The 23,211-nt window shown below is 45.6% G+C and overlaps 2 protein-coding genes across 7 annotated transcripts; both read left to right on the top strand.

Moving 5' to 3' along the window:
* Positions 1-54: 54 nt before the first annotated feature.
* Positions 55-5,599, top strand: TMEM231 (transmembrane protein 231). 2 transcript variants are annotated; one of them, XM_037408947.1, is made up of 7 exons: positions 61-428; positions 500-669; positions 1,632-1,760; positions 3,139-3,282; positions 3,564-3,645; positions 3,779-3,884; positions 4,764-5,599. In XM_037408947.1, the coding sequence occupies exons 1-7, from the start codon at positions 287-289 to the stop codon at positions 4,951-4,953; spliced, it is 963 nt and encodes a 320-aa protein (XP_037264844.1). In that variant the 5' UTR covers positions 61-286; the 3' UTR covers positions 4,954-5,599. The 2 variants fall into 2 exon arrangements, with proteins under 2 accessions (XP_037264845.1, XP_037264844.1); XM_037408948.1 differs by lacking the exon at positions 1,632-1,760 and having other exon boundaries at positions 55-428.
* Positions 4,956-19,189, top strand: LOC119157741 (carbohydrate sulfotransferase 5-like). Of its 5 annotated transcripts, XM_037408944.1 has the most exons (3): positions 8,131-8,282; positions 8,737-9,034; positions 17,572-19,189. In XM_037408944.1, the coding sequence occupies exon 3, from the start codon at positions 17,600-17,602 to the stop codon at positions 18,779-18,781; it is 1,182 nt and encodes a 393-aa protein (XP_037264841.1). In that variant the 5' UTR covers positions 8,131-8,282; positions 8,737-9,034; positions 17,572-17,599; the 3' UTR covers positions 18,782-19,189. The 5 variants fall into 5 exon arrangements, with proteins under 5 accessions (XP_037264836.1, XP_037264838.1, XP_037264837.1 ...); XM_037408939.1 differs by lacking the exons at positions 8,131-8,282; positions 8,737-9,034 and adding an exon at positions 4,956-5,048; XM_037408941.1 differs by lacking the exons at positions 8,131-8,282; positions 8,737-9,034 and adding an exon at positions 6,207-7,809.
* Positions 19,190-23,211: the final 4,022 nt, after the last annotated feature.

Below are 23,211 nucleotides of genomic sequence, written 5' to 3'. Positions count from 1 at the left end.
GGTCGAGGGGCGGGGCCGCGGTAGCCGCCGGGCGGGCGGGCGGGCAGCCACCGGGCGGGGGCTGGGCTCCGCGCCGGCCTCTCCCGGGGCGCCCGAGGCTGCGCCCTGGGCTCCGCCGCCGCGGCCGGCGACCCCGTCTCCCTCCCGTGGCCCTTCCCAGGCGCTCTCCCGCCCCACGGCAGCAGTCGGTCCCGGCAGGCAGCCGTGCCCGCTCATTGGCTGGCGCGCCCGTTCCGCCGTGACGCGCTGACAGACCCGGCGCCCTGTCCGTCTGGCGGGGAGTGCCATGGCTGGCGTGGAGCTGTTCTCGCACCCCACGCTGCACACGCGCTACCGGGCCGGGCTCTGCTCCGCCGCGGCGCTGGCGCTGCTGCTCATCACGGTGCTCACCTACGTGCCGCCGCTGCTAGTGGCCTACCGGAGCCACGGTGAGCGCTTCTCCACCGCGCCCGGCTCGGCCCGGCGCGGCGCTGAGACCTGACGCTGTCTGTGCCCGCAGGTCTGTGGCTGAAGCACAGCGCGTACCTGGAGCAGCCCACCGTTCGGTTCCGGTACGAGATGCTCATCGTGGCCACCCTCGGGCCCGGCCCGGGCAGCTTCTTGGCGTGGAGCACGTTCCCAGCGTTCAACAGGTTGCAGGAGGACCGGCTGCGGGTCCCGCTGCTGGCGGTAGGCATGCCCAGGCCCGGCGGGGGCACGGGGGGGCTGGGGGGCGGCGGCGGGCCCGGGCGACAGGAGTTGGCGGCGCCTACGAGCCTGTCGTGCGTTGCTGCCTTCAGCTTCGTGCCTCACGTCTCACAGCAAAAAAATCGCCTGGGACAAGTGGTTTTTAACCGGTCCAGTTTTGCTCCCTCGCAGTGTTTAGGTTGGAAAAGACCCTTATGATCAGCAAGCCCAACCATTAACCAAACACAACCGATCCACCGCTAGTGCCACTGGTAGTTTGCATGAACACATCCATTTACTTTTCTCAAATTAGTTGTGCCCTCCCTCTGTGCCCTATGGCTTACCATGATCTGAAGTTTGTAGGGGTTGCTAGGTAGCCCTCGGGTTTGAAAGCAGGTATGTACTTTCTAAAGCACAGAGCCTCTGCCCTGCAGCCATTGTTCCTTCTGAGGTTCAACAGTGGCAGTTATTTCTCTGTTACTTCTGTTGTGAGTCCTGTTATGTTTGCAGATGGCTGAAATACTGGACATTTGTGGCACAGAAGCGTAGGGAGCGTTGGCTCACAACCAGGAGCTGTACAGAGGCCGTTAAGAGGCTGGGGCAGCAAGAGGCAAAAGCCGAACTGTCAGTCACACATTTGCAGGGGATGTGACAGAAGACTCAGCACTAAGGCATGCTTTGTAGCATGCAGGGGAGGTGGGTAGAAGTGGCATAGGGCAGAACAGACCTTGAAGAGTCTGATGAGCTTTCCCTCCCTGAGGGGCATACGGGACATTATATAAGAGGCAAAATTGCAGGCTTCTTGTCTGTGAAGTCAAGAGTTTTTATTGCTTTCCTAACTATGCAACTTAGTATGAGTATGCTGCAGTTGTGGAGATCCCCTGGGGTTTTACCTTTTTTGTTTTTCTTTCTTAACAGAAGTTCCTGTCTGTAAAAAAAATTAAAATAATTATTGATTCTTTTAGACTAGAGAAGAAGACAAAAATCAAGATGGCAAAATGGATCAGTTGCACTTTAAATTGGAACTTCCGCTACAACCTACAGAACATGTAGTTGGCGTTCAGCTGATTCTGCTCTTTTCCTACCAGCTTTATGTGAGCATTTTTAGATTTTATTTGTTCTGACATACAGGCTTAGTGTAATATTCCAGTAGTGGTTACACAAAAGGTGAAAGAACCTTTCCACATATGAAATTCCTATCTAAAAGATTTATTTTACTAGGAAGTATTTAATATTCTCCTCCTGTGCTGCATCATTCCTAGTCTAGTTCTATGGCATATTTTGATAGGTTTAGTTAGTTTTTGAGGGTTTTTTGAAGGTGTATTATTCTCTCGGGCTGTAGTGCAGCATAGAGGACAGAGATGTGCAACAGTGGATATCAGTGTGGGTGGCGTCGGGAAATAACTGAGAATCTTGGGACTAGGCAGAAGGGTGTGCATTCTTACATACTGCTGTGTCTTGACATAACCAGGTAGTTTTCTGAGGTGGAGGGGCAGGCTGTTACAGCAGCCTAAAACTCCACAAATTTTGCTTACTTAACAGCTTTTGAAGCAGTGGTAATCATCTGCCAGAATCTTCTGTATCTTGTAACTGGGAGGGGGAAGAAGGTGTTACAGGGAGACGAGAAAATAAAATTCTGCTGTCACTGTATCTCAGGTGGCAGTGCAATTAATACCTAAAGCAGCGAGTAATACACTAGTGCACAAAGAATCCATGGAATCCATGAAGGAGCAATAGTATAGAGCTGTGTTGGATGCAGCCACATAGACAAGAAGTTGTTTTACTAGAGAGATTGGGCTTAGTTTGTCCAAGAGACTTTTGCTGATTGTGAATGGACAAGCTTAGCAAGCATAGCTGTGTGGTATAGAAAACATTCTTAAACCTGTGAGGCCCATAGTAAAGGCCCAACAGTCCTAAATTTGTGCTGCAGTATTAGGTCAGTGATTAGTATCACAGGGAGTTCTGATACTCGGAACACCTTTGTTTTACAGTAAATGTGAAAATTTAACTTCAGACTGCATGGCTGATAAGGGCTAAGGAGCTTCCTTGTTTGGTCTGTATTGCAGAGCAGGAGTCCTTAGCTGGCTCCGACTGCTGAGTATTTTTAAGTGTGTCTCCATGCATTTAGTCATCTTGCCACTTTTCCCATGTTATGGCAAGTCAGATCTTTCTGTCACTAGATACAGACTGTTGCACTTCACTGAATTTCCTGTGGAACTTTGTTTGGTTTATAAAACAAGTTAACTAACAACTAAAGTAGGTAACTTTTTTTTCAAAGAAGTAATTAATATTTCTTATTTGGTGTTCTCTTGTTTAGACTAGTGAGATGATCTGAAGCTTGGGAGCCAGAAAAAACCCCGAAATGCATGCAGAAAACCTGTAGTTACAAAGAAGTAGAACAGTATGTCATGTCCCCCCTTCCCCCCGCTTAAATTCTGTTAATTCTGGGTTTTTTCCTGTTAACTGTTTCAGAGAATGTCAACGTTTGTGATGCAGAGCATGGCTTTTCTTCAGTTCTTTTCTCCTGTGCCAGGGTCCCAGCTCTGTATGAATGGAGACCTGAAACTGAACCAGAGGCAATTACTTAACCATTGTGGACTGGATACCAGATACAATGTGAGGAAACTTTTCTTTTTTTTTCTTTTCCCATCAATTTCCCTCCTCTTTATCTTCCTAGTACCGTAGGTGACACCCAAATTATTTGTAGCTCTGCACAGAGTGGACCCTAGAACTTTGAAACTGGTGTTTTCCTGTTAGGCTGAAAGGTGAACAAGGTTATTCTGCCAAGATGTTCATGTGTGTTGCTTAAAGGGTGTGGTTACTTTGCACAAGAAACTCTGTAGAATTACTTTCCCGAAGAGTCGACAAATAATGTAAGTATCTCCTTGTTGTAACAGGTGTCTGTGGTGAATGGCACAAGTCCTTTTGCAAGTGACTATGATCTAACAAACATCGTTGCAGCATACTGGGATAGAAATGGTAAGCCTGCATGTGTAGTTGCGAATTACAGGAGAGCAGAAGTTAGCATATTGGCAGCTGTTCTGTGAGGATTTGAGCTCTGTATTAAGACTGAAAAGCCCCTTAACTTGGCTGTTTCCTTTCCTCATTTTAGTGACAACAGTCTTTTCAGATCCCAACCCTGTTTGGGTGGCTGGGAGAGCGACAGATACACCATTTATCATCAACGCCACTATTCATTACCCAGTGGAAGTTATCTTATATCCTTTGAAAACTGCATTAACTGTGACATAACAGGGTTGCATATTTGGGCCTTCATGTACAGGCCAAATGAAAATTGTTTTCTTTAGACCTGTTGCTAAACTTTGTATTTGTTAGCTAAGCAAATGCTGTAGTTCTGGAGTCAACTGAATACCTATTTGCTCATTCCTCCAGATGGTTCTGCTTGCATAACTACTTTTTGCCTTTCGTTGAAAAGCAACACAGGTTCCTAGTAGTCTTGCTAAACTGGCCTTTAAGGCAGGTTCTTAACCCATTCAAGTGACTATCCTTAGTAAGTCTTGCTTTGGTGCTGCAGCGCCTGCTGTCCCAGCCTGTCATGGGTGCCGCTAGCAAAGCATGATACTGTATTCTGTGACCTAAAGCAGATCACTAGAAATCTGTATGTAAGATACGCTCACCAAATAATAACCTCCGCAATGGATGTGGGTAATCTGTTACATGTGCAAACAGACCTGAAATTTTTCTTTTTACAAAATAATTCTTCGTTTGTTATGTTCTTTACTCATTTTCTCAGGCAAGAACAAGTCTGAGTTTAAAGTAATCTTTATGGAGCACACTTCTTATGAGGTTTGTTTACCTGCCTGAGTATTACAAATAACTATTTTCTGGTGAGTTAGGAATGAAATAGGCACTTTCCACAGAATTGGTTTAAGTGTCTTCTAGGACAGACTCTTCAGCTTTTGTAACGTACTACGCTAAAAGGCTTTTAAGGATTTCCATGGCTCAGAGGGTTTGCATTTGCCACACAAAGTGATGTCTAACAGGTTTTGTGCCTTTCCACCTCTGAGTTCCTTTGTTTAGTTGTTGCAGTGGTAGTATCAGAAGCTTCTTTGTTAATGCTCCTTGACTTTCTTTAAATATCAGCCAGGATTTTGGGAAGTGATTAAATTTGCCTGGATCCAGTATGTCAGCATTCTCCTTATCTTTCTTTGGTTGTTTGGTAGGATTAAAATGTTTGTGTTCCAGAATCAGGTGTTAACTACAACTCCAATATCACCAGTTCTGCCAGTGTCTCCAGTACTGTCCTACAAACAGCACCAGTCCTGAGGAGATGCCTGAGAACACTTAAAAGAAATGTAGTTCAAAAATAGATCCCTGCTTTTATTCTCTATATGTTTTTTACTTCAGAAGATGAGAACTTTGTAAGTATTTTTCAAGTACATTCTGTTCATGCTTCCCTCTTAACATACATGTTCGTTCATCCACTTCTCTGGGAACACTGCTTTGTGACTGAAAATTTTAGTATTTTTGACAGCTAAAGAAGAACCTGGCCATTTTTTTTCAGCTGGAACACACTTCAAAAACCAGTAGAAAGCAATGAAACTGCTTTTGCATGATCTCAGTTTTTCTAAACCTTGAAGACTGAAAATAATATGCTAACAGTAACAACATAAGCCAGTTTTAATGCCTTGTGAATTAATTCACTGCTGAATTAAGAGTTCTGTCAAGAGCTATTTGTACAAGCATTTATGTGCACTATGAAAGGAAAAAATAGAAGAAATGTGAAAAAATGTATAGATGAGTTAAGGGTAGAGCCACACGTCTGTAACTGTGGCTATATGTGCTCACTGATTTAGTTACTAAGTTGAATGATGATAAATTCAAGGTTGATGTGAGAAACTGGGTTGTGGGTGATAGTGTCTGCAAGGTTTGCATAATTGCAACATGTGCCTAAATAAATGCATGTCAAATACATACGTTTATAATGATATACAATTATAATATAAAATAATAGTTTGCAAATACATAAGTATTATTTGCAAAATACTGTTGGCATTATTACTGTGGCACTAGACCATTAATTGTGAATTGGGAATAATAAAACAAAGAAGCCTGGTGTTTATTTAAAGAAAACTTAACACAAAAACTACCAGAGAAGCTTCAGAGTTTCAAAGCAAGTGAATAATTGCTTTCAGAAGTTAGATGATAACTTTGAACAGATAAAAATGAAATCAGTTATAATTACCTGGTGAGCACTGAAAGACTGTATCCCTTGTCCTTGATGGAGGGGGGTGGGGGGGGGGTAGGGCAGGTTATTTAATTGTATTCTCTATTTCTGGGCTTACTTCTTATGCCAGACAAGCTTAAAAGGGAAAGCAACATCATTTCCATTACGTTTTCAGTTTCGTAGTTAATATTTAATTCTGGCAAAGCACTGTTATGGCAGGAGAGAGTCTAAAACAATTCTAGATGCTAGTTAACAAAATTCTGAGGGTCTTTGGTTCTCTTGAACTATTAAGACATGGTGCAGCTATGAAATGTGAAACAGCAACCTGTACAGCAGTACCCCCCACCTTTTGGCTATTGCCCTCTGGAATTCAGCATTCTGGCAGTTTGGTGACCTGCCTGTTCCTTTTTCTTTTCTCCTCAAAATGGCCAGCTTCTTTTTGAATTTCCTTTTAAGCTTTTTTTAAACTTTGTAGTCTTGCAGCTTGCATTTTTTCCAAGTTTTACATGCTGGATGGACTCCAGCCTACTTTTCAATGCAAGTGAAACATCAGTGCAGTGAGCTGTGTTTTGGTTATTCAACACACTTTTGTGCTTGTGAAACTTTGCTGTATATACATATATATATGTTTTTTGGTTTGAAATCTGTAGTTTGTTGTTTGATCTTTGAAGTCTGTACCTGACAGCCTAGGACTACTGATAATTGGCTTTGTATCAGAGTGCACAGTCTCAAAGCAACTGTCTACAGCTTTTTAGCATTTCTAGGCACTGCACAGGTGAACAAAGGGGCCTGTGAGCTTGTTTCCCTGATACCTCAAGCTGATGTATATTTGGTCTGCTGTAGTCCCAGCTCTTCTTCCTTGCAATGGTGACAGGGCTTGTGTGACTGCGTGAGCTAATCCAGAGAGTTCAATATGGTGAAGATAATCTTTACCAAATATACTCACTTTTTTAGAGAAGTGAGTTACCTGAATGAACTTGCTATGTGTCTGCATCAGCATTAGGGTGGCCATAATCAAGGGATAGAAATCTCGAGACTGCAGAACCCCATGTTAAGGGTTTGAGCCATTGTACTCCCACAAAAAATGGAATGTGTAATATGCCTCCAAGCTGAACAGAAGCCTGTTTAAGGTAGCAACTGGAACATGGAAGAGACTAATGCCAGAAAACAACAGTAATACCAGGGGCTCCATTATTCCCTGTCTCACTTTTCTCTCCTATTGTATCCTTCCACATCAAGTTATGACAAATGATGCTGCTCAGAGCAACAGTTCAGTGAATGCATGTGAGATAAGAAATGGTGAACTGGTCTGGTTCAGGAAATACAGAGAAAAATATCCTTATGTTCTATTTTGCTTTAGAAGGAGAAGGGTGGGGGAAAATCCTCTACAGTAATTAAAGAGGAGAACTATTTAAGTTAAAAGGAGGATGTAAAAAAAGTTAATTGCTTGGAGGTGGTATGTAGCTGTTTAGGATGATGACCTGAAGGCGTGTTTCATGACTGGGACTAATAGGTGAATGCAGCGTAAAAAGAGCTGCAAAGGCAGATGTGACTACAGCAGGGGTAAAAAACCCAACAACCCCAACCCCTGTCTCCAATACCTCTGCCGTGGTGACTTCCAGGGCTGCTTTTATATACTGACCATAGTTCTTGGTTCATAGCTCTGACTCTTATTAGGCTTGGAGAGGCTTTCTACTTCTGTAAGTAAAAGCAATAGAAAAGAGGTAGGTAAGATTTTTGTGGCCGTGGCAATAAACTAGAGGTTAAGGAAAAAAATTCATCTGAGACTCCACAGCAGCTGGCTTTAGAGGAGTTCTAGGAAGGGGCGGAGTCTTTCTTGGGTGGCTGGTTGTGGTGGCTCCCCCTTTACCTTGCCAAGCAACAGAAAGTGGACGAAAATACTGCTGCGGTCCACCGCGGTGCTGCCACCCGGGTCTTGGTGCACACACGTGCCGGTGGGGATCCACGTGCGTTCGCTGAGGAGGGGCGCGGGAGCCCATTCGGACTACCGCGTTTCTGGCGGTGGCTCTGTAAGAGGGGGCACGGCTGGCCCCGTCCGGCGCCTGGGTGCGAGCGGGGACGCGGCCGGGTCGGCGCCGCGCTCGGGGCGCCTTTGCGGGGTGGTGCTGGGGTGGCAGGAGCCGCCCCCGCGCTCGCTGCTGGGGGGCAGCGCCCTCCCGCTCCCCGGGCCGGGGCGGCGGGGCCGGGTAGCCGGGGCGCGCGGGGCGGCTCCGGTGAGGCTGCCGGGAGCGCAGGGACCGGACGGCGCCCGCGCGGGGCGGTGCTGCGCCTTTGCGCGGGGATGCTCCGGGTGCGGGGCGGATCGGCCCTTCCCGGGCTCCTCCCGGCGCCTCGGCCACGTCTGAAAGCGGCTCATTGTCTCCAGAGGCAGCTGGGACCCGCGGCGGCGCTGGCAGGCGGCGGGAAGGTACGGGCGGGCGGCGGGTCCCGCGGGGCTCGTCTCGGCCGGCGGAGCGGGGCGGTGGCAGACGCCGCTTCTCGGCGGCTGACAGCGGCGTGCAGGAGCACTCGCCCTGTCGTGCGGGGGTCCTTTCAGCCCCTCGCCCCCCCCCCCCCCCCCTCCGCCTGCGCTGGGAGGCCGCGGTAGCGCCGGGGACGCGGCCCGATGCGCGCAGCCCCCCCGCCGGCGTTGCTGGGGCTGCAGCCGCCTGTTGACAGAGGTGAAGCCGTTGGAAATCGGCCTTTTTTCGTCTGTCCTCTCCGCCGCTCCCCGCCCCCCCATCCCGTCCCCGGGAACATGGCTGATTCGGGTTACGATGGCTTTTGGTGTTAGGTGGTGAAATCAGGCGCTTTAGAGACCCTTTCCCGTCACGCCGGGAAATTCTTCCCGTTTTTCTGTTGTGTCCCGCCTCTGTCTCCAGGTGGAAAGGCCCTGCCGCACCGAAGAAACTCGTTACTCCGTAGCGCAGGGGCCGCCGCAGCCCCCCCGCGGCTGGCTGACGCCGAGGACACTGTCGCACCCGTGCAGGCAAAGTCCCAAATAAGTGACCGGCGTTCCGGCGCTGCGGGGGCCTCTCTCGCCCCAGTTTTGCCATCCTTAAAAAGATAAAAAAATTCCGAACCAAAATTGCAACCGAGCAGACCTTGTGTCTTCAACACCGGTAACTGTGGAAGCTGAAAACGCTTTGTGAGCTTCAGCTGCATTGCAGGGAGAAATGGGTGCGTAGGGCTCTGCTTCGACACTGCCGTGTGTTCAGGCTGGACAACTTTATCTAATTCCACACAATATGAAGGGGGAAAATAAAGAAAAGCCCGGTACCTTTTTTTTTTTTAAAGAACTTTTATGGTTGTATCATGAAATCTGTGGTAGACTTTATTGTACTATAAAGTATTTAAGCCTGATGGTTACCTGGAAGAGACTTTTCCGATGTGATTTTCCACTACGTTGTAAAAGGAAGTGCATTTCGAAAAGCTAAATCAACAGTGTCAGCTGAAATGCTAATAGAATTTCATATTAGAATTCAAAATGTCTGATTACAGCTGTACTTCTATTATTTCTTTTGCAGTTTCACTGTTGTATGAAAAAAATCAAACATTTATTGAGTCTTTCAACAACCTGCTATTGAAAAGACTTTTACCTGTTTTTGAAGTACTAGTAGTTATAGAAAGTACCCTCTAAACTTTTTTTTCTTTCCCTGTTCGAAGACTAATCTGCATGTTGTTGGTGATCCAGTAAGCTTTTGCCTTGTGAAGATGTGTCATTTCCAGCTGTGGAAGAACACTGGAAAGTGACATTTTGTCGGCTGGGTGATTTATAGCAAGGATCACTTAGTGATGTTGTGCATTTTTCTTGGACCAGCTTTGTCACATTCCTGTATTTCACTTTTTTGAGCAGCAAACTGCGTTTATAATGTCACAGAGCATTATACAGGACGTTTCTAACAGCTAATATGAAATTCTATTAGCTGTTCTGATGGTGGTTGCATTGGTCTTACAGGTGAAGTATGTAGTGAGTAAACTTCTCCATGAGGTACAGTAGACCTTCAGGCAATCTCTGCTCTGTTTATCACGCCATGCACAAACATTTTCCTGTTAATTCTATAAAATGCATTATATTTACCATTATTCTTTTCACAGTCAGTACTGAGGTGTTTTGGTGACAGATTCGGCTCATGTGATTGCTCCGAAAGTCAACATTTGGTGTAATACAAGCATACAGGTCAAAATCGTTTTTGGCTAGCAAAAGGTTGAGCACATAATATACCATTAGGTATTCATTTTTTAGTGGAAGACAATCTGGGAAATAAAAGTGTATTTTTGCATTATGTGGAAGTTGAAATATTTTCTGTGTAATCTATAAAGAGTTTGGTTTTAAATGAAAGTGTGCTGGACATTTTCTCAGGCGTAAATTGGCAGGGGAATACTGATGAAGACAGTGAAGATACAGTTGCTCGGAAGTCATTTTAGGGGAGCAGGTGCTTGTAATTCTTCTCTTGGTTGTTTTGCTTTATTCCAGCCAGATTTTTCAGCCTTCCCACAACAGATGCAGACCTGTTTGTTCTGAGGGAGTCTTTCATCCCAGCCCAAATCTCATCCCATTCCCAAGCTCAGACAGAGCCCATGTTTCTTTGCAGCTCTAATGTGAGGCACTCTCTTTCTGTCTTTCTACAGTCTTTGCAGTATGGCAGGGGGAAAAACCCACAGTGTAATAACAGTGTCTTTTTTTAAAAAAAAATTTAGCTATAAAATTAATTTTTGTTGATTTACTATGTCTCTTCAGGTTGAATTCTGTACTGAAAGTTCACTAAGCAATTGTGTTCCTTTCCGTGCTGACCTGAAAAGATCCAATTACTTGATTCCAATGTTACTTGTCTTGACAAACAAAACTCCCTGAATACAAGAGCTAAATCACCATCCATTGCACAATTAATTTCTTTCCTCCTCCGTTCTTTTCTACTGTTCTGGGTATGAAAAGTGCTCTGTTTAGAAAACAAGCTTTCTGGGATCCATACTGCTGCTCGCTATATTTTTACCCCGCCTGGAAAGGCTGGATAGCTTTCTGTAACGTACCTAATCTCCTGGCAAGCAGTGGCAGAGGCCAGTGGTGCTGCAGCTCAGCATTTTATCAGAGCCAGTTTAAGTGATGAAGAAAATCTGCTCTGTTGGCTAGTTTGTGTAGTTCATTTCCTTTGCACCGTATGTTAAGGATAGTTATTCTGGGACAGACCAAGGGTGCATCTAGTCCAGGATCTTGTTTTCATTAGTAGCCGTTAGCGGATGAGCCCAGGGATGGAGCTTGAGTCGGGACTGTCAGCTAAACCATATGTGCAGATGCTTTTCAGATCACATTTTGAACAGTTTGCATTGGCTTGTGGAGAGACGATTCTGCCTCAAGAATTTGTTAGAATTAGACTTTTGATTATTCTGTTTGCCAGAGCTCTCCTTGAAGAAATAGCATCACAAAAGGAGTGATAGTACTATCACAGAAGAGGAACAACATTGTAATAACTGTTATTAAAATAATTTCTGCTTAGCAGTATTCGTTATGTACAAAAGCATGTACTGTGATGCTGCCAAGTGCTGCAACAGACTGGCGACTGAGGCGAGGTAACGCAAAGCAAGTCACGGGCTAGTGTTTCACCTAGTAACCAGGGGAGTTTTGGCACATTGCCTTGCTGTGCTGAGCGAGCGAGCTCGCTGGACAGCACCGTCTGGTGAGTCCTGCAATGAGCGGAGTAAGGAGAGCATGGGTGGGAGCAGCCTGTATCGCAAGGTCCCGTCTGTCACGGTTAGAATCGTAGAACCGTTTAGGTTAGAAAAGACCTTTAAGATCATCAAGTCCAACAGTAAGGCAACGATACCATGTAATCTATTCAGTAGATGTACAAACATAGAGATATATGTGTGTGTGTATGTGTGTACGTATATTCAGCAGCTTTACGAGAAGCTGATTCTTCAGCATATTCAAGAGCTGCTTTCCGCCTCAGCTAACATTTGTCAGAAATCATGAAGGAGCTTGGGTGGGCTGTCAAGCTGAACGTTAAAGGGGTGTAAGTTTAACCCTGTCTGAAAGCACCTTAACTGCAGAATTACACGTGCCCAATGTGAGAAATGCAGAAATAAAAGATACTGTTTACAGAGAGAATCCAGTGGACTGGCTATATATTTGGCCTCATGCACTGGAATCTGCCTCAGAAAATACTCTTACAGATGCTGCATTTTGGTGTGTAATTATTCATTTCTTTGTGGCGTCTGTGTGCGTATGTTCCTTAGAAACATCCCAGCTTTCCTAGAAGGGTAGAAGTCGAATCTTAAATACTGAAAATGGGTGTCTAGTTAGTGTTTTACTTTGATACCGCACTTTTTCTTGCCATTTATATCATATTGAAGAGTAGGGAAATACTTTACCTGCAGTCTTTTTACATGTTTTTTGTAGTGCTTACGGTGGGCAGACTAGTTCAGACACAAATTATGGACTAATACTCATGGTAGCTGGTTTTTCATTAGCCCAGTATTGTCTGCAACAGTACTTGGGTTAGAATCAGAGTGAGGATAGGTTCAAGAGGCAGTCAAGGCAGCTGTGAATTTTAAACCCCCGTCTTTTGGTTTGATGTGTACATGGTCGTATTCCTCATTCCCCCACCCTTTGCCAGTAAAAGTTAGAACAGTTGGTGTGTCTTCATTTCTGCAGAGTGATTTTGAGTAGAGGGGAACAGCAGTTCTGTGTAGCTAAAGTAGAAATATTGTTTCTTTAAAAAGCATCATTAGGTCTCTAAAAGCTGTGTAATGGGTTAAACTATGTGATGGGTCAAACTATGAGGAGCAACAGAATGCAGTCAGTGCAGAAAATGGCTAACGTTTTGCAGACAACAAAAAGATTTGAGGTAGTTACGTCTGGCTGGCTTTCAGGCATAGAATCTGTTTCAAGAAAACTCCTTGAAAACTAGAAAATGCAACTGCTCTTCCACTCCGACTTAGATTCTTTCATCACTTCTGTTTGGCAAAGTGTCCCTCACAGGACAGGGAAACTCGTAAATGCTTCTGGTGACATAGTATGCAAAAATTCAGTTATTTGAACAAGACAGACTTTACCTATGAAGAATGGCCATGCTGAATTAAACCAAAGGTTTATTTATCTGCTGTTATGCGTGACAGTAGCAAGTACTGGATTGCTAGGGAAAAACCTACGTAATACAGGAAAGGTGGTCTCTCTTAGTATGCTTCCCAGCTGCAGGGAGGTACCTTGGGCCATCTAGAGTTTAGGGAATTTCTAAGCCACTGGTTGTGGCCTCATCTTTTTAGTCCTTGAGAGGCTCTTCTTGCATTAATTACTTACAATTTATGTAATGCTTTGTTGAACTCTTGCTGCCACAGCATTTTGAGGCAGTTTCATATTTTTATGATGCAGTGTACAAAAAAGTTTTGTCATGAGTGATTATTTAATTGCAATCTCCCAGTTTTCCTGTTTTGATTGGTCATGAGAGGGTGTTTTTGCAATTGCTGTCTTCACGCCAGTTATTTCCCTGTCCAGGGAGTCTCTCTTCCAGCTGAGGAGTAGTAGTCACTTCAGTCAGTTCTGTTTAAAGTACAGCTTTCATACTGATTGTGCGGCACAATACAAAAGCCAACTTGCAGTGTATTTGGTCCGCAGAGACCCCCTTTTCCCCATCCCACTGCCCAAAATTGGCAGCATATTTGTTTGCTGTCCAGACAGCATTGCCAGAGCAGAAAGGGGAGACTGGGCTACTTTTTCCACGCTTCTCTGCCAGGATATATTAGTAGGGATTTCAGTGAGTATTTTGGCATGTGGGTCTTGTAAAAATGTATGCTCTTGCTGTGGCTTTGAAGTCACTTATGAACCTGGCCCTGAAAAACAAGGTTATCTATCAGCACTCTGTTACAGTTGTTATTTGGTTACTGTCCTCTCAGATAGGAATATGGAAATATACCTATGTATGTATATTTTTCTGTCCCATATTGCTATTTAGAAAGAAAAAAAAAAGGCATCTTGAAGTGAAAACAGTAAAAGTTAACTGCACAGAGAAGCTGGTGAAGTATGGGCTGGATGAGCAGACAGTGAGGTGGATTGAAAAGGGGCTGAAAGCCAGTTTGGCAGGGTGGCCAGCAGCAGAACGGAGTCTAGGAAGGCCGGTGGTAACTCTTCCCAGGGGTAGGCACAGGATCCAGCCCTGGTCAACATCTTCATTAACCCACTGATGGTGGGGAGGAGTGTCCGCTCTGTTAGTTTGCTGATGACAGGAGACAGGGAGGAGCGGCTGATACTGGGGGATTGCATCAATGTTTCTACGTACCTGAAGGGAGGGTGCAAAGAAAGTGGAGCCAGGCTGTTTTCAGTGGTGCCCAGTGAGAGGACAAGAGGTGGTGGGCACAGCACAAACTGAAACACTGGGGGTTCCCTCTGAACGTCAGGAAACAATTCCTTACTGTGCAGGTGACGGGGCACTGGCAGAGGTTGCCCTGAGAGGTTATGGGGTCTCCCACCTTGGAGATGCTCAAAAGCGGTCTGGAGACCATCCTGGGCAGCGCTGTGGGTGGCCCTGCCCGAGCAGGGGGGGGCTGGACCAGGTGACATACACACGGTGTCTGCCAACCTCAGTTGGTCTGTGAGATGGACTGGGGAGCCAGGGTCCTTTAATCACTATTTTGAAATGAGAAGATAATTTTAGCAGCTTGAGGAGAAAGGTGGTGGTGGGGTTTGTTTCACAGAAGTTGTGTGGGTTTATTCCTTTTGCTGTTTGTTTGTAAGCTTGGCAGGTAGCTAGGTACTTCTGTAATGCACCTAGGGACCCAGGAGGCTTGAGAGAGTGATCACAGGGGAGGTATAGTATGACTCCACCAGAGAAATCCCTGTAAATGATTTTGTAATAGGGTTACGCAGTAGGTCAAAAAGTATAATGCTGATTAATATGAAGACCTGTGTGCAACGCTCAAGCTGTGTTCTGTTGGCAACAGTGGTCTGGGTCTTCCCTGCTTTCTTTCCCTTCTGCGCTTTTTTGTTCCCAACCTTCTTCCAGCCCTGGTGATGGTCTGTGCCATGCTGACTTGTTTCAGCGCTGCAGAGCTAGGGGAAGAAAAACAAGCGGGTAGCTTTCTTCCAGGCTTGCAGACTGAAATGCTAGGCAGAGCATCTGATACGCATGGGGACTATGCAAGAGAGGCTTAGGGAGCCATGGGATTCATCCTAGGAGGTCCTAGTGCAGTCACACGGCACAGATATTTGTGCAGAGCTGATGAGAGTGTGGAACCACTGGAGAAAAGGGCCTTGCCTCCGTGGGCAGCACAACCACTTAAAACTCAGTGATAACCATAGTTCTAGAGATAAATAAATGCTGCTGCTGAGCTACAGAAACAGATTGTACAATGAAGTAGGGGACATAATAAAACAGTAAAAAGGCATTTTTAGTTGTGTGGGTATCAAATAGAGTGGCTGTAAAGGGTATACAGAACTGTGCATCCAGAGAAGAGCAATAAAGCTGCTGAAGACTCTAGAGGGCAAGTCCTGTGGGGAGTGTCTTGAGTGCACTGGGGTTGGTTAGGCTGGAGAAAAGGAGGCTCAGCCGACACCTTATCGCTTCCTACAGCTACTTTACAGGAGGTTGTAGCGAGGTGGGGGTCAGTCTCTTCTCCCAAGAGTAACAAGAGATGGGCCAAGAGGAAGTGGTCTCAGTTGCGCCGGAGGGGGCTTAGGTTGGTGTATTGTGTCTGGCCGAGCCCCACAGCACCCTCATAGTGCTGTGCTTGTCTTGATAGCTAGAAAGGTGGTGCAAACACACCTGTGTTTTGACAACTGCTGAGCAGCACAGCATCCAGGCTGTCTCTCCCAACATTCTCCCACCCACCAGTAGGCTGGGGGTGGGCAAGATCTTGGGAGGGGACATAGGCAGGACAGCTGACCAGGAGTGACCAGTGGGATTTTTCATATCATATGACGTCTACTCAGATATAAAAGCTAAGAGAAAAGAGGAAGAAGGGGGGGCATTCATTATTTATGACATTTGTCTTCTGGAGCAACTGCTATGTGTACTGAATCCCTGCTTCCTGGGAAGTGGCCAGACATCGCCTACTTATGGGAAGTAGAGAATAACATCTTTTGTTTTCCTCCACCCCTGGGAGTATTTACAAGGCATGTAGATGTGGCACCTGGGGATGTGGTTTAATGGTGGACTGGGCAGTGTTAGCTCTATGGCTGGACTCTATAATCTGGAAAGGTCTTTCCCAACCTAAATGATTCTGTGATTCTGTATCTGACAAGCAAAAGATGGTGCTTTGGGATAAAAATTTCCACAAGCAAGTTAGCACCTTACTCATGTGCCTTACTCTCCTTACAAGATACTGTATGATACTGAAGGCAGATGCTTTTATTGACTCCTTTTCCCTACTCAGCTCATAGTCCGGCTGTTTTTCTTGACTTACAAACAGAAGTTTAGTAGCAAAATTGTGTTCATTTAAGATAGAATGCATTTCTATATATTGGAAGAGACATTTAGTCAGTGGAAGAGGCTGAAACTGCCAATTTCTAGTTTCTTTCATTTGATAATTTATTTTAAATTTTATTACTAATTATAGTCTTTTTTTGTGATTCATTAGGCTAGCATTAAGAATTTAATGCATTTATTCTGTCATATGAGTGTGTATCTGTATCCACTAGTCAGCATGGTTTACTTTCAAGAGTCCAGAGTCTGTTGATACATGTACCTTTCACAGTAACAAGGGGAAAAAAAGTGTAAATGCAGCTAGATAGCAAATATTTATATGTAAAACTCTTGAGATGATTCTGCATATGCAAGGATTCTTGTTTTCTTAATACTGTGCCTGCTAGCATCTACTGACTGCTTGCTTACAAGTGGCATCTGCACAAGTGAGAGCACAAAAGGTCAGGTGCCAAAAACCTCTAGTAGAAAGTTGTGAGGACGGCATGTCGTTGGAACTTTGATTTCAAAGTAAAACAGAAGTCTGCTGGGGGCTGACATGCCTAAACTTTTCCAGGAGTTACACGCAGACAAATTCTAAGTCACAAATGGGTAATGCCTTAAATGCAAACTCCAGGGTATTCAGTCATGGAGTATATGCGCTCCAGTTCAAAGACACACATCAGCTGCTTTTCTATGTTAACATCTGTGGCCAGATGAGGTTTCAGGTTGCGAGTTTTCACCCATCTCCTGCATTTTGGAAAACAGAGGGTTGTGCAGATGCATCAGGCAGTGTAGCACCCTGCTGTTACCACAGTGTATAGCGCTCACTAAGAAGTTTAGGTAAGATGATGATTTTTATGTCATCAGCCACAGTGAATGATGTTCCTGTCTACTCCTTTTAAGGGATAGAAAGAAGCTCTTGTAATGTTAGACTGAAATGGAAATACAGTGGAGCAATTCAGAAAGGGTTTTTATTTTGCTCAGCAATATTTACGAGAATTCAAGTTGCAGGCTTTGTGTATTTTGTAGATTCTCCCCCCCAGCAGTTGAACTGCAACAACCCAAGGTTTCCTTCAGCATCAGACATTTGCTCCAAATTATTTCTGCTGTGATCTTGCTGTCATGCATTACTTTGTTTCAGTTTCCGACACCTGTCACCTGCAGATTATCATCTCCCAGTGCTGCTGATTAAGGAAGCAAATAGTGCCAAATACATACGTGTGTATTTAAAGAAAGGTTTTATGAATGCAAGAATTTCTATTGTGTAAGTGTTATTGTGCCTCAGGACCAGTGGTTCACCAACATTTTCCTTCTCTTTTTCAGCTGTTGTTACTGCTTTTCGTTGGTGAGAATGGCGAGGATTCGGATTCCTAGCACAGTTGTTATACTTCTTGTTACAGTTCAGACTGGATTCTTACTCTTCATGTATGCCCGGTACAGTAGTTTCATGCCTCAGTCTGAGGAGAAACCATCTCAAGTCCACATCCTCATTCTTTCCTCCTGGCGGTCGGGATCTTCTTTTGTTGGTCAACTTTTCAGTCAGCACCCCAGCGTCTTCTACCTGATGGAGCCCGCGTGGCACGTGTGGGTTACGATGTACCAGAACAGTGCCAAGGTCTTGCACATGGCAGTGCGGGACCTGGTCAGGTCGGTCTTTCTGTGCGACATGTCTGTGTTTGATGCTTACATGCCTTGGAAGAGGAACTTATCTGATCTCTTTCAGTGGGCAGCAAGTCGGGCTCTGTGTTCAGCTCCTGCTTGTGACTCCTTTCAGCGTACTGACATAACCAGTGAAGTGGCCTGCAAGACTCTTTGTGGACGGTACCCGTTCAGCAAGGTGGAGGAAGCCTGTAAAACTTACAGCCATGTTGTCATCAAGGAGGTTCGGTTCTTTGACCTGAAGGTCCTCTACCCGCTTCTCACTGATCCGTCCCTGAACCTCAAAATCATTCACTTGGTCCGTGACCCCAGAGCAGTTGTCAAGTCACGGGAACAATCAGTTAAGGCATTAGCCCGTGACAATGGAATTGTTTTGAGTACCAATGGCACTAAAGTGGAAGACAGCAAATACAAAGTAATGCAAGAGATTTGTAGAAGTCATGTGCAGATTTATGAAACGGCTACTCTAAAACCACCCAATTTCCTTAAAGATCGCTATTTAATGATCCGTTTTGAAGATCTGGTAAGAGATCCATTATCAGAAATCTCAGAGATGTATAAATTTGCAGATCTTAGTTTGACCCCCATGCTCAAAAGCTGGATTTATAATATCACACATGGACAGGGGCCAGGGAAGAAAAAAGAAGCCTTCAAAATCACATCTCGAGATGCAGTTAGTGTTTCACAGGCCTGGAGAAATGTTCTTTCCTTCCAGAAAATTAAGAAAATACAGGAAGTTTGCAAAGGGGCTATAAATATGCTTGGCTATCAGCTGGTGGATTCAGAAAAAGAACAAAGAGATCTGTCATTGGATTTAGTGTTGCCAAGACGACAGAATCAATTCAGTTGGTCATCATTTAATCCAAAGCACTGAGACATTATTTTTGAGAGATCTTGGGATGGGGATGGGGTGGGCTGTGGGTGGTTGAGTATTTGTCTACTGTGCAGCATATAGCTAATTCGAAAATCATTGGCTGATGAGGCTTAAGCATCTTCCTGTCTGCTGTTTTTCCGTAATGAAGGGAGGGTTTTTTTTCCCTGAGTTTCTTACACTGCAAAAAACAAACAAAAGCATGTGGGAAATGCCGCAAGATACTTGGCAGATTGCAAATTTACAGCTGAGCTGGGCTGATCTCAGCATTGTTTAAAAAATACAATTTAAGTACTTTCTATTAAAAGATTGTCAAAGATGTCTTTGTTCATTGATGATAGTTCACTTCTGTTTTCATGTTCTAAATATTTAAGAAGCCTAGTTCCTAATTTGTATAAATGGAACAAAGTAGAAACTAAATTTCTTTATTTTCCTCCGGAATCACTTGACTTTCCTCTTTTGCTTTAAAGCTGTGCAATTGTGTATTTTTTTAGGCTTCTCTTGACATTTTAAATTTTAACATAAAAGCTCTCCAATGAGTTGGGGCAACTGTAGCAGTTCTGCTGTAAAAGACTTAAGCAGGAGCTTCATTTATGGATAGATTTCTTTGTGCTTTCCCTGGAACGGCAAAGTTTGCAATCAGATACTTGAATGCCATGTTGGTATGGAGTGCAAAAAGCTAAAGAGGTGAAGCAGCTTTGAGTGGAATCGCTATGGAAGTAGCTTGTTAATGCCACCCCAGCTGTGTGTTCTAACACTGTGACACAGGTAGGCATGCACTTGCTCTTGCAGTGCAGTTCGTACCCATTATTCTCTCTCTTCAGAACTACAAGTTGTTGTTGATAAAGATCACTGAGAAATTTGAGGTGCCTTGGAATTGTGCATATTGATTATGCTGCTGTATGGAAGTGATCAATCCAAACAGCTTTGATAGCAGAGACAGACACTTGTGTATGGGGCTTTTGTTTGGTTTTATTCATTTATTTTTAATACAGTGCATCTCAGGATGGACAGTACATGTTTGATCGATACCAGGTAATCCTGTTAGGGCAAATTGAAGAATGTCACGCTGTTGCTCATTTAGGATGAGCAGCAAAGCTCATCAGTGCTGCTACTGTGATCTGCTGTAGGAGATCCTAGCACCCTAGATGCTGGGAGCTGTGTCTCCTTGTGGGGGTTCTCTAGGGCCACATCTCTTGCTTCTTGGGATTTTCCTAAGTGTTCCAAGAGCTATCGTGGGGCCTGTGGAGCCTTATTTTTTTGTCTTGGTGGCTTTTCCAGGCATTCTGAGGTTGTGCTGGCATCTCTGGTGCATTCCTCAGTTCTTTGGGGGTCATTTGCTTACTCAGGTTATCTGAGGCTTCCTCACATTCCCTGTGTCAGGGAATGTGGAATTTTCAGGTGGGACGGGTATATGGGCTGTCTGTATGGTATATGGGTTGTCTGTAGCACAGGACACCTTTTGGGCTCCCCAGTGCAAGAGAGGCATGGACACACCTGAGAAAGTCCAGGGAAGGGCCCCTGAGGTGACAAAGGGACTGGAGCATCTCTCACATGAGAAAAGCCTGGGAGAGCTGGGACTATTCAGCCTGGAGAGAAGGCAGCTCGGTGGCTGGGGGGGTGGTGGTGGTGAATATTTTACCAATGAATATAAATACTTGAAGGGAGGGTGTGAAGGAGATGGAGCCAGGCTGTTTTCAGTGGTGCCCAGTGACAGAGCAAGAGGCGATGGGCATAAGCTGAAGCACCTGGGGTTCCCTCTGAGCGTCAGGAAGCACTTCACTGTGCAGGTGACGGGGCACTGGCATGGAACGCACAGAGAGGTTGTGGGGTCTGCCACCCTGGCAATATTCAAAAGCCATCTGGACACGGTCCTGGGCAGCTGGCTGTGGGTGGCCCTGCCTGAGGAGGCAGGGGCTGGGCCAAACGCAGTCACGATTCATGTCAAAAATAGAATGTACTGTGATAAGTGTAATTGTTGTACCCTGTGTAAATCTGGGACCTGTATCACAGTTGTGGTGAGTGGGCACGTGTGGTTCTCCTTTAAGACAATGTGATGGCTTCCCGTTCCCCTGAGGCAATCACTGCTTGGAAAAGCTCACCAAAAGGAGATAAGGAAAGCAAAACCACGCCAGAGAAGACCCTCCGAAGGAGACAAAGACCTTGAGATTTGAAAAAGCACGCCAAAGGAGAGCCAGTAGGGTACACCTTCTCCTCCTAACGACCCAATGGGGAAAGGGCAGGACGAACACCCGGCGAGAAGGGATTGGTCAAGATCCGGGCATAAAAGACGCTGCTTTTAGGACTCAGGTGTGCGTGTGGTGGAACTAATTGAGTTCTCCATGCACCCAGCGCTGTTTTTGCTTATTGTTCCTCAACCTAAATTGATTGAACCCAAAATAAAATTGTTTTAATTGTTATCGTTTATAACAATTTTGTGACCCTGACGTGATCTCGCTGTGCTTTCCTGGACTGTGACTTCTCGAGGGGCGCCCGACAGATTGTGGCTTGAGAGTAGCAGTCTAGGTCAGTCTCTGGAGATCAATGAACTAAAGAGAAACAATAACCAAAAAGGATTGGAGCTCCTAGGGAAAAACTGCAGTATAAAGGACCCATAATTCTGGCGCACGAAGATCCGAATGAAGACAACGGAGTCGTGAGTATAAGGGAAGCCGTTCGGCTGGGTGGGTATCAGTTACTTGTGTGTAAGAGTGTGAGTGAGACGGAACCTAATTCTGGAAACGGACTCTAGGGTCGGAGCCAGGATCTGAATTCCGAAGTGAGTGTGGAGGTCTTCTAACTGCGGTTCCAAACTCCTGCGAGGGACTTGGCCGGTGAAGGACCGAAGCGGTTCCTATAGGATTTGTGGGTGGGATCTCGACTCCTATAGGGTATGTGGGTGGGTGAAGGGTTCACCCCCGTACAGGACACTCTTACCGGTAACTAAGGGCGATAGGAAGCCACTGTAAAAGTAGACATCGGTATCGGTAACCAAGGGTGTAATATTCGTAGGGGGGCGTCAGATGTGAGACAGAACCCCTGCAAGACACTTTTTTGGTTGCTAAGGGCTATAGGAATTGCCGCAAAATTCCTAATCCAATGGGCCAACAGGAGTCAAGATTTGAAGAGGAAACAAAGGAAGAAAAGGAATGCCCACAAATTATTCCCCTGAATAGTGCTTTAGGAATAATGCTCAGGCACTGGGGCCACTGGCCGTCTCAAGAGGGAAAAACTAAACCAAAAATGGTCCATTACTGTATGAATGTGTGGACGAGAGAGGAAATTCGGTCGGATTATGTATATTGGTCAATACTTGGATGTTTTGATAATTGGATGTGTGAGACATTAAATTTATATGTGAATAATAAAGAGCCCTTTAGTCAGGAAGAAAGTGAATACAAAATATGTCAGATTTGGGAGAGCTGATTATCCAAGGAATTAAGGAGGTAGTCCCAAGGGGGCAGAATATTAACAAGGTTTATAGTGAGCAACAGGAAAAGGACGAGTCTCCTGTGGATTGGTTAGAGAAACTGAGGAAAATTTACAAATGTATTCGGGGATATACCCATCCTCTCCAGTTGGAGAAGCATTTCTAAAAATCCAATTTGTGGCTGGATCATGGAGGGATATAAGAAAGAAACTGGAAAAGTTGGACAGTTGAAAGTTGATAAAGCTTGTGAAGGCTTTATCCCACCTGGGTGCTAAGGCTTCACCCTTGGCAATCAGGGCTGGATGAGCGCCACACAGGAGCCCCTGCCCTGTTAGCCATGACCTTCACCCAGCCGGTGGCCGACACGGCCAGGGGCGAGTCTGTGGGGTAGGCCGTGACCATGGCAAAGAAGGGGAAAAGTAGTCAGCTTTTGATGGCCCGTGTCTCGTTTCACTGTTGACCCTAAGCAATGCCTTGCTTCAAATAGAAGTGATTCAGAGAGTTACACACCCGCCCTGTTCAGGAAAAATGCAGGAAATCAGAGACATCTAGCAAATTCTCTTGTGGCTGTTGTACACTGCAGCAAGAAGCAGCGCGGGTCCAGTGGCTAATGCTGGAAGGGGAATTCAGCACTTCTGGGAAAGGGAGATAAAGGCACTCTTGTGGGCCAGGCTGGGATTGGAGAGCCTGGGTGGGTGTCTGGGGTCCCAGCTTTCCCGCAGTGCTGAGTGTGGTGCCTGCTGCTTGTTCTTCCCTGCAACGCCGGTTGCATCCACCTGCTGGGGCTGTGCTTGGGAAGGGCTCCGGGGGTGAGCAAGCCCATGGGAGAGGCCTGGGGAGAAGCTCTTCTCCAGAGATCTACCAGAAACTGTCCAGAGCATCCGAGAGGATGCTCTGTATGACAAGGGAAGGTGCCCGTTGGTCCAATGTCTGAGAGCCTGCAGGGCTCCCATCAGGGTCCTTTGACCTACGCATCCTCCAGCCAGCAATCCAGGTGCTGGGG

This window comes from Falco rusticolus, chromosome 15, assembly GCF_015220075.1.
Source record: "Falco rusticolus isolate bFalRus1 chromosome 15, bFalRus1.pri, whole genome shotgun sequence".
NCBI lineage: Eukaryota > Metazoa > Chordata > Aves > Falconiformes > Falconidae > Falco > Falco rusticolus.
The sequence above is the reverse complement of the archived record's forward strand: the minus strand, read 5'-3'. Positions and strand labels throughout refer to the sequence as shown.